The sequence below is a fragment of the Gopherus flavomarginatus genome, chromosome 1 (assembly GCF_025201925.1).
Source record: "Gopherus flavomarginatus isolate rGopFla2 chromosome 1, rGopFla2.mat.asm, whole genome shotgun sequence".
NCBI lineage: Eukaryota > Metazoa > Chordata > Testudines > Testudinidae > Gopherus > Gopherus flavomarginatus.
This window is the reverse complement of record NC_066617.1, coordinates 293,251,994-293,266,484: the sequence shown is the minus strand read 5'-3', so window position 1 is coordinate 293,266,484 and position 14,491 is coordinate 293,251,994. Positions and strand designations below refer to the sequence as shown.

The following is a 14,491-nucleotide window of genomic DNA, read 5'->3' as shown; positions in this document are numbered from 1 at the left end:
GAGTCCATAGATTCCAAGGCCAGAAGGGATGACATGATCACCTACTCTGACTTCCTGCATAACACCAGTGACAAAACTGCCCCCAAAATAATCCTAGGGATCTTTTTGAAAAAACATGCAATCATGACTCCACCATGACCCTTGGTAAATTGTTCCAATGCTTAATTACTCTCACTTAAAAATGTACACCTTATTTCCAGTCTGAATTTTTCTAGCTTAATCTTTCAGCATTTGGATCAGGTACACCTTTCTCTGTTAGATAAAGAGCCCATTATTGAATATTTGTTCCCAATGTATGTACTTATAACTGATCAAGTCACCCTTTAATCGTCTCTTTGTCAAGATAGACTTAAAGAGATCAGTGTATTTATCGTCATAAGGCAGGTTTTCCAATCCTTTAATCATTCTCATAGCTCTTCTCTGAACTCTAATTTATTAACATCCTCCTTGAATTGTGGGCACCAGAACCAGATACAGTATTCCAGCAGTAGTCGCACCAGTGATAAATATAGATGTAAAATAACCTATCTGCCCCTACTTGAGATTACCCGGTTTATTCATCCCAGCATCACATTAGCTCTTTTGGCACAAGGTCAAACTGGGAGCTCGTGTTCAGATGATTACCTCCAATGACCTCAAATCTGTCTGTGTGAGAGGAATGCTCTCTTGTTCTGCTGCCCATGCAATCCCCCTACTTTCCTCCACCCTTGCTGTTCTGTAAACCTCTTAACAGAAAGACTCTCATTACTTGGGGATGCGAATGAGGTGGGAGGGGGAAGCTATGTGCTTATTTTAAGATAATTTAAAAAGTCAGGAAATTCAAAGTTAAGGTAATAAGTATTTGACTATATGGAAATTAAGGTGCCCACACTATCTTAACTCTACTCCCACAGAAACACTATCTTCCTGTCTCTTTCTGTGAATGGAGTATCACAAATATGTACCACAGAATGTTTTATAACTGGTTACTTACATACATGACCCCACTGAAGGCTAATGGTTTGTCATCACACTTAACCTTTGCTCTTTTCATTCTAGTGCTGTAATCTGGACCTAGCTCCATCTAATAACTGGCTCGTGCATGGAATTAGAAGATAATCACATGAGAACTTCCATACATTCCAGGAGTGGGACCATTTATGAGCAGGGACTGATCACCCCAGTGTGCTATTTTTCTAATTAGAAACTTGTACAGTGTATCTTTTTTACATATCTATCCATATTTAGTACATCTGTATGACTATAATAAAAGCAGGAGTTGGCAGGACAATTGTGTAATTAAGATTAAGGCATCCCAGTTTTTGTGATCCACTGATTAGAAGAAATCTGTTACAAATTATTTGTAATCAAAAATAAAAGGTTGGTGGAGTTTCTGATTTCTCTCAAATTACTAAAGGCGGTGTTTAAACAGCACAGGCATCTTTTCTCTGTCTTTAAAAGAAAGAAATATTTGAAAACGTGAAATTTAACCTTACATTTGAATTTCCTGGTTGTTGGGGGTTTTTTGTTTTAAATAACCAATGTTTTTGTAAGGTATTTTATTGCTACCTGCTTAAGCTGCTGCTAAGTACTAGTATCATTAATGCAGAGATCGGCAACTTTTGGCCCGTAGCCTGTCAGCGTAAGCACCCTCGCGGACTGGGCTGGGCCGGTTTGTTTACCTGTCACATCTGCAGGTTAGGCTGATTGTGGCTCCCACTGGCCGCGGTTCGCCGCTCCAGGCCAACGGGGGTGGCGAGAAGTGGCAGCCAGCACATCCCTCGGCCTGTGCTGCTTCCCGTAGCTCCCATTGGCCTGGGACGGCGAACGGCGGCTAGTGGGAACCAAACCTATGGACGCAGCAGGTAAACAAACCAGCCCGGCCCGACAGGATGCTTACCCTGGCAGGCCGCGGGCCAAAGGTTGCCGATCCCTGCATTAATATTTACTTTCTTGGTATAGGAATAAAAAGTTAACTTATCTTAAGTTATCAATAAATAACCATCCCCTTAAAAAAAAAAAAAAGAAAGCAGGTAAACTGGAGGATACATCTAGTTTTGAAGGAAACTTTTATACAAATCACATGGAAAAGAGAGTGAGAGACACGGAAGTATGTATCCAGCCACAACCTGGCTACACTGGCATTCCTGATTTCACATCTCTCACCACTAGAACTGGATGAAAAAAATGGGAATCATTGTTTCAAAATTTTATCCTTTTTGTCAAACTAGGAATTTTGGAAATTTTTGACTAGACCTATTGAATTCATCTTTCAAGAGCTGAAATAGATCTTGCTCCAGGGTGCTAGGCAACAAGAAGAAAGGAGACAACACAGGAGCACAAGTAGGACTGAATCAGAAACCTGTAAGTTATATCATACAGTATTTTCTTTCTCCTCTTCGTTTTCATCGTCGTCTTCATTTTGACCCTCATCTTGCAAAACTACAGAGGATGGTGCAACCCACTGGTCTTTTGCCAACAGTTCCACAGCTACTAGATCTTCATGAACTGCTCGGTTTAAATGTTTAAGTCCTTGTATAATTATCTGTTTAAGAAAACAATGTTTTAGATATTAAAATTACAAAATTTTACAGTAGCCCCCAGAGGCCCTATTGTGTTAGGCACAGTACACACATACAATAGAAGCAGCAGTCCCTGTCCCAAAGAGCTTACACGGACTAATATAAGAGCTATCAAAAATTATTTTTTCCACCCCAGATCTCTTTCAGTACTAAATATACTTTTCTAGTATTCTCACTCCCAGTAACCACACATTTTTCAGATTTTAACCCAGATAATGCTTGGATTTTCCAAGTTTAATCTCCTTTTATTTTTAATTTTTGTTTCAACGGATTTAAAAATTTAGCTTAAATGTACAAGAAACTTTATTAAAGACACACATGCAACTTTCATATGTTTCCCTTGTGACACTGGTAAATCAAGTGCCAGTTCTGACCAAGTCTGTAGGCATTAGCTAGAATTGACAGACTCATAGCTGCAAACCAAACCAGCATGTTTGTAATAATAGGTATTATTATTGTAAGAATGTATTTAGTGTTTAGACTATGAAACATTTGTAAGTTGCTACATATGTTAATCTCACTTTAAGGTCTGTATCCCATTCTATAAGGAAATATGTACATTTTGCTATATGACCTTGAAAACGATTGCTCTGAACTTGTGAGCACAGGCAGGGGAATCTTCCTTCTCACCCATTAAGAAGGTCTATCAAAATTAAATGGATCATTAAAGGACATCACAATACAAAGGACTGGTGAATGGCCTTATCACACCTTGGAAATGCTACATGCAAGGGAGCTCCTCTCATGGACTGGAAGGTCAAAAGTTAAAAATAAAACAAGGTCAAAAGAAAACTATTCATCTCGCTTTGCTGTTTGAACTCTCACAGGGTCAGAGACGCTAAACCAGGGGTCAGCAACCTTTCAGAAGTGGTGTGCCGAGTCTTCATTTATTCACTTTAATTTAAAGGTTTCATGTGCCGGTAACACATTTTAATGTTTTCTAGAAGGTCTCTCTCTATAAGTCTATATATTATATAACTAAATCAGTGTTGTATTGTAAAATAAACAAAGTTTTCAAAATGTTTAAGCTTCATTTAAAATTAAATTAAAATGTTGATCTTACGCCACTGGCCCGCTCAGCCCGCTGCTGGTCTGGGGTTCTGTTCACCTAGGCTGGCAGCAGGCTGCGTGAGGCCTGCAGCCAGATTTCTGGCTGGTAAGGGGCCGGCAGCCAGAACTCCAGAACGGCAGCGGACTGTGCGGAGCCGGTGGCCGGGACCCCAGACCGGAAGCAAACTGAGCAGCTCAGCCCACTGTCGCTCAAGGGTTCCATCCGCCGGCTCCTGCCAGCCGGGATCCCAGCTGCCGGACCCGTTCAGCCTGCTGCCAGTCTGGGGTCTGGCCTTGCCCACATCCAGGGAGAGAAGGTAGGTACCCACTGTTTCTGGCCCACTCTCTTCCCCTTTCTCTGCACTGAGCTGAGGATGGGAGTGCACTGAGCACAGGGCTGGGGGTGAAGAGTCTGGCCAGGAGCTAGCAATGAGGGAGGGGGGCTCAGGGTTGGGGCAGGAGGTTTGGCTGCGGAGTGCTTACCTGGGCAGCTCCCATTTGGTGCGAGGGGTGCAGATGGGAATCTGTGTGTGGGGGGAGAGGATGCAGGAGCTCCTGTTTGGTGCTCAGGGTGAGGGTGTGCAAGAGTCAGGATGTAGGGGGTGAGTGAGGATGCCAGAGTCAGGGCTGGAGTTGTGTAGGGGGATGGTGAAGGAGTCAAGCAGAGGGCTGGGTGTGTGTGAGGAGAGTACAGGGCTCAGGGCAGAGGGCTGGGTGTGTGTGTGGAGGCGGGGTCAGGGCAGAGGGCTGGGGGTTTGGGCTGGGATCGTGGGGTGCTCACGGCAGGGGGCTGAAGGGGATATGCCCCAATTCCTGCCCTCCTTCCCCAAGGCCCTGCCCCCACTTCTTCTCGGTCTCCACCAGGAGCAGCAAGCACTCCGCTCCTCCCTCGCAAGGGCCATCAGCTGATTGACAAGCAGGGAGGAGGAGGAACCTAGCATACTGGGGAAGAGGCAGGGGAGCTGGCAGGACCAAGCTTCTTCCCTCTGCCCCTGTGGGGGAAGGCAAGGGGGCAGAGAGTGGAGAAGAGCAGGCCAGGCCGAATTTTTAATGGCACGCTGTTGCCTGCCAGGGCAGCAGCGTGTCATTAAAAATCAGCTCGCGTGCCGTCTTTGGCAAGTGTGCCATAGGTTGCCGACACCTGCACTAAACTAAAACAGAGCTCCCCAGGATTGACCTGGATCTGCCCAGAAAGACATTTTGAATGGACAGATTATTACCACATCTTCGTCATCTTTAGGAATCACAAATGGTAACTCAGTGTGAGTATGTTTGCTTGCTTTACCCTGTAAAATAACTTTCATTTCTTTTTCCTAATAAAGGTTAATAAACCTATAGATATTTTATTACAGGATTGGTCCTTGGTATAAGATCTAGGGTACCAACTGATCTGGGGTAAGTGAGTGGGACTGGGAAGCAACCTGAATATTTTGTGATTTTTGGTGGAAGTGACCTTTTATCACTAAATCCAGCTTGCTTGAGTGGCAAGATAGACATTCCCCTTAGACTCTCCAGTCTGACTCAATGATAAAACTATAACAGTGATACTGGAGTTCACATCTGTTACTGGATTGGTGAAATCTAATTATAGATCTAGAACACACCACCTCATGTTTCACGTGTATGCAGAGGAATCAATTAAATTGTTCAAAGAACTGTTGTTGTCACATGGTGTAACGAAGCTGCTGCCTCACCCAGTTCAGAGGAATTTCTTGGTAGCTCCCATAAGGTAGCTGACACTAAAGTTATCTTGTGTGCCAGGGATTGGCAACCTTCGGCATGTGGCTTACCAGGGTAATCACCTTGGTGGGCCAAGCCGGTTTGTTTACCTGCTGTGTCGGCAGGTTTGGCCAATCACAGCTCCCACTGGCCACAGTTCACCGCTCCAGGCCAATGGGGTCTGCGGGAAGCGGCGTGAGCCAAGGGATGTGCTGGCCGCCACTTCCTGCCACTCCCATTGGCCTGGGATGGCGAACCATGTCAGTAGTGGCCGCGATCGGCCGAACCTGCAGATGCGGCAAGTAAACAAAGTGGCCTGGCCCACCAGGGTGCTTACCCTGGTGAGCTAGTTGCCGATCCCTGTTGTATGCCCTCAATGCCAGAGAGAGGGGTGCTACTAAACTCTGGATTTTTGCACGAGACAGATGTTCTAGTGCTCTCTGTAAGACATTACACGGAAGACTTCTGCAAGAGCAAATCATCAAGCAATGGAATGGTTCCGAGGACAATCAAGCACATCCAAAAACTACCCTCCCCTACTGGGCATGGATGGGTCTTGGAGGAAGAATTTATCACACACCAGTGATATGTAAAATAGCATGCACTTCCAAATCAATCCTTCAGGTAATCAAATGCTTGTGTGCACAGACTAGATACTCAATACCCTGCAAATGTTTGGCTAACAGCGTGCCTTGTACAAGTTGAGTAGAAAGTATACAGTTGAGAGAATTGAGTGCCAATTTGTCTAGCAATGGTGCCCTAGATGGAGATGACTCAATGAATTAGTGTTTTCAGTCGTACAAGCCAGGGCTAACTCCCCCAGGATTACCAAAGATCAATGTCTTTTTTATGGAAACAATGCATCCCTGTGTTGAAGTATAAACTAAAAAATGTTGATTTATAAAAATTCACTCAACTTTACATTTACACAATTATTCTAGGTCTGTTGTGTTTGGTATCACTGTGTTTGTGATAGACAGGACTTTTAAATGATACCTAACTTGACCCATTTCCAAAGACACTGTATTATCAAAGTTTCCATCAATTGTAGGACCTAGACCTGGGAGAAAGCAGCAAGTCCTCCCTATGACGCAGAAATTATGATTTTGTAGATTTTTTTTTAAACAAATCAAATGACACCTTTCCTACCTTTCTGTCACTAATTTGCCCACAGAATGAGATTTTACTACATTACATTCCCAGATTACTAACTTCAATAAATGCTCAAGAAGATGAGAAAAAAATATATATTTGAATGCACTCCAGACCATATTTCCTTGGTCTTAATAAGTGGACTTGTATATCGGTTATTAGAGAATCTTCTCACTTCCCATTAACAAAAAAGAGTCAGACTAGTGGCAAAGAAAACTGGAGGGGAAAAAAAATGGCCAAAATAAAACGCACACTGCTCACAAAAAAGAAGCGGACAGTGCTATAAAAACCAAGATCTTGGGGGAAAACCTGAGTTAAAGACAACTGGGATGACATCACATATAGATAATTAATGTAGGCCACAAAAAATTAAGAGAAAGGGCCTTCATTAAGTGAATGGACGTAACAGCAACATTTCAGATCAAGAGGTCATATGGCTCACCTACCTAAATCCTTAGAAGCCCATAAGTTATTCATAGATTCATAGACTATAGGACTGGAAGGGACCTCGAGAGGTCATCGAGTCCAGTCCCCTGCCCTCATGGCAGGACCAAATACTGTCTAGACTACCCAGAGAGACATTTACCTAACCTACTCTTAAATATCTCCAGAGATGGAGATTCCACAACCTCCCTAGGCAATTTATTCCAGTGTTTAACCACCCTGACAGTTAGGAACTTTTTCCTAATGTCCAACCTAAATCTCCCTTGCTGCAGTTTAAGCCCATTGCTTCTTGTTTTATCCTTAGAGGCTAAGGTGAACAAGTTTTCTCCCTCCTCCTGACGACTCCCTTTTACATACCTGAAAACTGCTATCATGTCCCCTCTCAGTCTTCTCTTTTCCAAACTAAACAAACCTAATTGTTTCAGCCTTCCTTCATAGGTCATGTTCTCAAGACCTTTAATCATTGTTGTTGCTCTTCTCTGGACCCTCTCCAATATCTCCACATCTTTCATTAAAACACACTGGATGTTTCTCAAAATATGAAATCGAATGCAAAACTCACTTCTTTGTTCTCTTCAGCATCTCCATGAACCCATACTGTAGCTTCAAGATAATTATCTCTGTTGGCTCTGAAGGTTCCTTGAAAGTAGATTCCAGATTTTATGCCTTGTTGTAATTTGCTAAGGGGGAGATGCTCTGAAAAAATTATTCTTCCACTTTCTATTTCTTTCTGTTAAAAAAGTTAAAATTGGTAGTCGGTTCATTGCATTCATAACTATCCTAAAACTAAGTTCATTGACATCAAATTCAGCCTACCAAACTCCATTGCAAAAATCAGAGGTATAGCCATTTGTTTATGTAGCAATAAGAGTATATAAAATGTGTTAGGCTACTGCTAACAGGAAGTGGATTACTGTCTCAAAAGGTTTCACAACAGTACAAGGACCCTGGAAGCATCACATACTGGGAGTTCTTTCCTTCTGCCTGCAGCTGCACACCACAGCCATATACTGTGGGGATGTCAAGTGCTTTTATATTTGTTCAGAGTTTAATCAGGACAGCATCAAGTCTGTATGAGGGAAAACTGGTTTCCAAGTCAATATTTATTAATGTTCCATGTAACCCCTCACCGCCCGCCAAATCCTAAGCCTTTAAAATCCCAACCAAATTAGATGATTTAAAGGATTTATTAAACCACAACTTTAAGAGAAATATTGAGCAAAGTGAGAGCCTTGGAAACCACATCAACTCTAATATATTTAATAAATCAGAAAATATCTATCTTTTGTCCCATATTAAAATTATTGTTAATTATATGAGTATGTAGGTATTTGGAATACCTAAACTGTTTATACAAGTAAATCATATTAACTAAAAATTTTACAGAAAATGCTTATGAAAAATATTAAATTAATGTGAGCTCTAAAACAGGAACAATCAAAGAGTTAACTGGTCCACAATCCAGTTTTAGGCAATTTTTGTTTGCACCAATTATTCTGGATATGGATCTACATTTTTTTGTTCAATTGATATTGTTTTCATCCGACACTGAATGAGGAGCTCTCTACCGTAACTGTGACTTCTGCATGTAACTTGTAGCTATTTTCTAATAACTGCATAAACAGTGCATTCAGAGCAGCATTTCCCATTTTATTTCTCTAGAGCAGCAGCAGCAGCAGCAAAACAATACTGTCATTAAACATTGATAAGTTAAGACACATAAAGACTAATATTACTATACTGCAAAACATTTATATTTCTTTTGAAGAGCTGGAACAAAAAAAAATAAATAAAAGAAAACATACCCCTTCATCAGATACACAAGCAAGCCGATCTACAAGATCAGGATTAGCTATCAAGCTCTTTATATATTCTTCACCTATAAAAACAAAGGCACAAAATTATTTATTTACAAGATAAATATGAAGACACTAGGGGGATTTTTACATGTCAGCAATAAGTCAAATACTTCATATCAATAAACTTACATGTATAAGCAATTAACCCCTCTTGCACAGCCTTCTCTTTATTATTTCTGTCATTTGTTAGTAAAATAACTTGTATGGTCTCCTCACTGTTTATTTTCTTCAAGTGTTCATCATACCATTTTGTTGCTACCCGGATGGCTTTATCATTGCGGTCATTAGAAGTTTCTCCTTGCTCTTGTTCTATGTAAGTTTCTCTGAAATCAACAGAAAATCCTAAAGCAAGGTTAAGTGTGATGCTACTGATGTTTAAATACATCAAACAACAATCTAAAAGTTAGGGGGATAAGGAAAAATAGTGAGAAAATTCTATTTTCAACATAGAACTTATTCTTGAAGATTAGGGAGGACTGAGACACACTCCAGAGGGACTTAATTAATTTAATTAACTGAGCAACACAAGGACAAACATAATGCACTCCAGAAACAATAGAAGTTACTTGCATGCATCAACAAATTAAAATTAGTTATCTTCTGTGATGGAGTTTACAGACCCCACATCCAGTCTGAGGAAAAAAAAGAAGGGCTGGATCAGTACTGGGCCAGGAAAACTTTGCCCTCAGACACTGCCTAACATGCTCCTGGAGAAAGGACCAGTATAAAGAGAGCTCCCGTAGGGGTAGGGAAAGAGAGCAGTAGAAAGAGCAGCCCCTACTCCTTTACCTTCAACAATAACAAAGGAGGAAGAACTGTGTGCAGGAACACCAGAGGGTCACCTGCATTGGCCCCTAGATTGGGGTTTTGAAGCCAAGGAGATTTACTTAACAGCAGACATGCCCCAAATGGAGATATCAGGTGTGGCAGGCAGTGGCTCAGGAGAAGGTGACTGGGAGGTGGGCCAAACTTAGGCTACCCAGGGTGTTACATTTTCAGGGCCCTGGGCTGCGAATCTGTACAACAGGAAGGCCAAGGTCTGCCTCCCTCCCAAATTTCCCTCCCCCAGCTGTAGGTTGGGCCAAACTAGGTTTTACCAGCAAGGAAGTCAACCTAGCTGAGACCCACCCAGGCGGTACAGAACCCACGCAACTGAAAGGGAGACTAGAGTTGGAGGACTATACTTCTAGGCCTGTTGACAAAACAACAGTACACCTTCCTTGAGACTTCTGTCCAACCCCAAGCCGGGCTGACAGCTGAGAGTGTGTCATCTCCTCCATGCCCCCCAGCATTGAGAGCCTAGACCCCACTGCTGCCTCCTGGTGAGGGATCTGGGGCTGTGGAGGAAAGGAAAGCAGGGTTTCTGGCTGTCAGCCTTGGTAGCTAGACTCCCCCGCTCTCTCCCCGCTGGCAACAGCCCCAGCTGTGAGCCCAAAAGGCTCAATTTCACATCAGGGAGCCTACCAGCAATGAAACTGACGTTCTTATCAGGTTCACAGCTGCTATTATTTCACATTTTGGCTCCAGTTGTCAGCCCTGTAGCCTGGGGATTCTAGAAATGAGCCCCACATGGCGCTGACAGTTTGGGCTGCCAGACCTGGTATGGGGGCTCACAGAGCCCCCCACCAGTTGACAGTCAAAGCTGAAAAGTGAAACAGCAGTCATGAACCAGACAAGAATGTCAATTTGATTTCTGGTAGCTCCCTGGTGTGAAACTGAGCCCTGTGTGGGTTCACAGTTTTGTCAGCCCCTGGGCCGGGGTTACACAGTGTGGGTTCACAGTTATGAGCCCATTACCTGGCTGACAGCACTCCAGCTGTCAGCACAGGGGCTGGGGGGACACAGCTGTGAGCCCAGTGCCTAGCTGACAGTTGGGGGTGTGGGGTGCTGTGAACCCCATGCTTTTAGCTGAGGGTGTCAGCCCAGGGCTGCTGGACTCCAGTGTCAGTGTCCCACAATGCCCCACTTCAGTCGGTGGAAGAGCTCCTTGTGAGGATGCACACCACAGACAGGAGGGGCAAGAGTGAACATGAACCACCACTTCAGTTGACTTAAAGCCACCGCAGTAATTGAAGTCAAGTTAAGCCCTCAGAAAAGTTAGAGGCCTGATTGATCCAAAGCCTACTGAAGTCAAAGTGAGTGTCTTTCCATTGATTTCAATGAGCTTTGGATCAAGCCCTAGATGACTGTGGCTAATGACAATTTATGTTTATATATTGTCTTTTATCCAGACTGATATCAAGACGTTCACTTGTGTGGTTCACTTTGCACATTGGTGAAATGCAATCACCATAAGAGTGAAATGTGGTAACCGTTTAACAGAACACACCAACAATAACACAAGAGTTACAAATCTTGCATACTTCCTGGTATTAGCAAACCACCAAGGTAGGCCTTCACAAGTTTTCCAATGATTTAACAATGCACAATTGTCCAGATGCATTAGTGTGCGTAGCAGAGTGAAGGTATGCCTTCTTTTGAGAAATCTACTAAAAGCCACTGCTGCAGATAGGATGCTACTAGACAGACTAGAGATCTGTTCCAGTAGCAATTTCCACACCAACAAACCAATACGTGCTTGCGATTAAGAAAAAATAGCAAAGAAATTAAATTTTGGTTCAAGTTGCTATTACATTACTTAATAAACGCAAACATTTAAAATCATGTGTTTTTTGCAACAATGCTGGAAAATTTAGGTTTGGGACAAGGATGTAGAAGTGAGTCAGAGCAGCAGGTGAAAGTGGTTTCGGGTAGATAGCTACACCCTCCCTCCAGTAAAACAAGAACAACTATAACACAGGAGAATCATTCATTAAGCTTTTCACACAATGTTCCAGACTAAGGGACCTATCTAATTACCCAGAGACCAATTCATGTAATTATTGGCAACAAATGCATGAAAACCCTTAGTTTCATTGGTTCCTAAATTAAAAAGCTATTTTTGTATGCAAAATAATTTTCCAGTGCGTGTAGATATTTTGAGGTAAGTGTATTTTGAAGCGCTGACTTTCAGGCATATCTCTCTTCAAGCACCTGCAATTGTCTCACAACTGGCCACCCTAAAAGTGCATCATTTCATGTCTGTTGATGAAACTTCAAAGTATTTGAATTTTACTACTATAGTTATCACACTGTCATCATCATTACCCCAAACATGTCAATTGTATCCCAGTTACCTATGCAGTACACTCTAAAGTTTGCTGTACCCCAAGCTATACCTTACCGATGATGTTCATTAGTGAAGGAATAGAAATGTTTTTCAGGATTGGCAATCACATCTCTAATTCGCTTGTACACTGGTGCACTCCGTTTCCTCACTTCTTGTAAAACTGTCTGAAGCACAATTACATTTGTAATAACAGGATCTTCAAGTATATCAATCTGTGAAACAAAAAAGAATCCAAGTTATTGTTTATTTATAACTGATAACAGAGATTGAAATGTTTATCTGACCCTAACACATGATCACCAGAAGATAAAATGAATGATGAGATGCCCAGACCCTGGCAGCTGGGGAGCAGAAAGGGGCTAGAATTTCCACTAAGGAGCTGTCCCTAGACCCTGTCTGGAAACCTTGGGTGGGATTTTCAAAAGCTGTCAGTCATGAATTTGAGAAGGTAGAGAGAGGAGATTCACTTCAGCTCCCAGCACCGGCAGCCCTGCCCCACAATCAGTATAATCAAGGAAGACAAATTCAGCATTAGCCCAAAGGACAGGGAATCCCGAGGGCAATGGAGATGGTACTGCCACTCTGTTGATTTGATTGCATGTCTCATAATATTTGGTAAACCCCAGCTCCTGAAGGCACGTGATTACAAGGGAAATTCAGCTCAGATTTCAGAAAAAGGTGGTTTATATCCCTGGGGCTGTGGGGAAATGCTTGAAATCGTGGGGAGAGTGCACTGCAAAGCAGACACTGTCAGGCCAACAAACAGAAAACAACATTTATTAATTTTAAGTCTCACGATGTTTGACCGGATCGCGAAATGTTGGCGGCCTGACCAGTGAATCCTGAGAGAAGGTGGGTGAGGAATCCTGTCCCCAGTATCCTGGACCCCACACGGCTGCCCATAACCATGGCGACTCCTGAGTGAGCCCTACGCCCCACGCGCACAGCTCCACCACCCGGGGGGAGGGGGGGGTCGGTACCTGGTGCAGCAGGACGTTGGTGTCCGGCAGCAAGTAGTGGGGGGCGGGGCAGAGGCTGCTGGCGGCGCCGCTGGGCTGGGCCTCGAGGCGGGGTTCCCCGGGCTGCTGCCCGCATTGCTCACAGGCGGCCGCCCCGCACGCGATGTCCTCGCGCAGGTAGTGCTCGCGCACCACTTTCATCACCGCACCCGCCCGCGTGCGCTTCAGGAACGTGCGCGAGGTCAACATCCTGCCCGTACGAACGGCGGCCACTACACTGGGGAAGAGCCAGCACCAGGCGAGAGGATCCACACGAGCAACTCGACCCTGCCGGAACCGGAATGGCCGGCGGAACCGGAGACTACGGCTCCCAGCGTGCACTGCGGCACGCGCCGGAAGCACTTCGAATGCCAGTTGCGCAGTGTGAGCGCTGCCTGGGTGGGATTGCGGGTCCCAGCATGCATTGCGACTAGAGCGGGACGATTGACGCGGCCCCTTTAGGTCTTTTGTGTTAGCGCGAGTGCCGTTGTCTTGGTGACGGCATCTAACAGCTCCGCCCTTTCCGGTGGGAAGGCTGAGCCGCAGCGGCGGCTGTTGGTCGGTAACTGTAGGAGGTGAGTCTGGGGTATTGTCGGCTGCAGGCCCCGCCCCCCCCAAGTACTTGCCTGCGCTGCGCTGCGCTGCGGGGATCTGCCCCGGCGGCTCTCCTCGATTTGCCGCTTGGCCCGGTAATGGTTTGTGCAGATACGTTATAACACACGCAAATGCACCAGCCCGCGCTGCGCGCAGGAGTTTGGGCGAGTCAGGACCGGTAGGCGATGTGCCCGAGGTCATTCAGGAGGGAAGCCCGAGTGGGGTCCGGCATGGCGCAGCCCAGGCTAGGCTCCCCGGTGTTCATTGGGACCAGGAGCCACTACTGTCCTGGGGTGACTTCTAGTTCCACTGCTGTGACCCTGCCCCTCTGCTCAGGCCTCTCCACTGTCCCTCAGTCTGAGGGATGGTGGCCTGGTACCCCCACTTCTGTGTTTAAACAGGCTGTTCATTGGGGATGAAGGGGCGTGGCACGGGCTGTGGTGGAGAGTGAGCTCGGCTTTGTGGATGCAAGGAAGACTGTAAAGTAAGGGTCCGACTGGAGCTTCCCCACTGCAGGTGTAAGGCACTGTTTTTCGACCTTCCTTTCCTAACATAAACACAGGGTCAAGTGTATGTCATTCCCCCTTCCCTCCCAACACTACTGAATTCACAGTTATCTCCTGCAGAGAGGCTGAGAGAGAGAACAAAACACAGTTGACAGATGTGTGGTCAGTTTGCTTAAGGCCCTACTGGGAGGCGTTCAGATACTATGGTAGAGAGGATGGTATAAGAACCTATATGGAATAGAAAATTATTTATGCCTAAGAAATTTTTTCCATATCATTTAAGTTTGCTGCGTGAATAATAAGTATGTCCCTCATTTGGATCTCTGCCATATAGTGTATTATGTTCCATGCCTCTGGTAAAGAGGAAGATTGAATGAGAGAAACATGAGAGAGACTGAACCAGAGACCAGAGTGTCTTTCTGCAATGCTGTGTAGGCAG

The 14,491-nt window shown here is 44.5% G+C and overlaps 2 protein-coding genes across 4 annotated transcripts in view; one reads left to right on the top strand and one right to left on the bottom strand.

Moving 5' to 3' along the window:
- Positions 1-13,275, bottom strand: part of DIS3 (DIS3 homolog, exosome endoribonuclease and 3'-5' exoribonuclease) — a 30,132-nt gene extending 16,857 nt beyond the window's left edge. Inside the window, exons 1-6 of one of the 3 annotated variants that reach the window (XM_050947985.1) lie at positions 12,935-13,275; positions 12,009-12,166; positions 8,915-9,108; positions 8,732-8,805; positions 7,489-7,656; positions 2,360-2,524 (exon numbers count right to left, since the gene is read on the bottom strand). In XM_050947985.1, coding sequence (XP_050803942.1) covers positions 2,360-2,524; positions 7,489-7,656; positions 8,732-8,805; positions 8,915-9,108; positions 12,009-12,166; positions 12,935-13,162 — 987 coding nt within the window. In that variant the 5' untranslated portion in view covers positions 13,163-13,275. Of the gene's footprint in view, positions 1-2,359; positions 2,525-7,488; positions 7,657-8,731; positions 8,806-8,914; positions 9,128-12,008; positions 12,167-12,934 lie in introns of those variants that run through there. The other 2 variants (XM_050947995.1, XM_050948004.1) reach the window with 2 other exon arrangements.
- Positions 13,276-13,404: 129 nt separating this feature from the next.
- Positions 13,405-14,491, top strand: part of PIBF1 (progesterone immunomodulatory binding factor 1) — a 194,208-nt gene continuing 193,121 nt past the window's right edge. The window contains exon 1 of the mRNA XM_050948385.1: positions 13,405-13,527. The gene's annotated coding sequence lies outside the window, so the exon portion shown is untranslated. The remainder of the gene's footprint in view (positions 13,528-14,491) is intronic.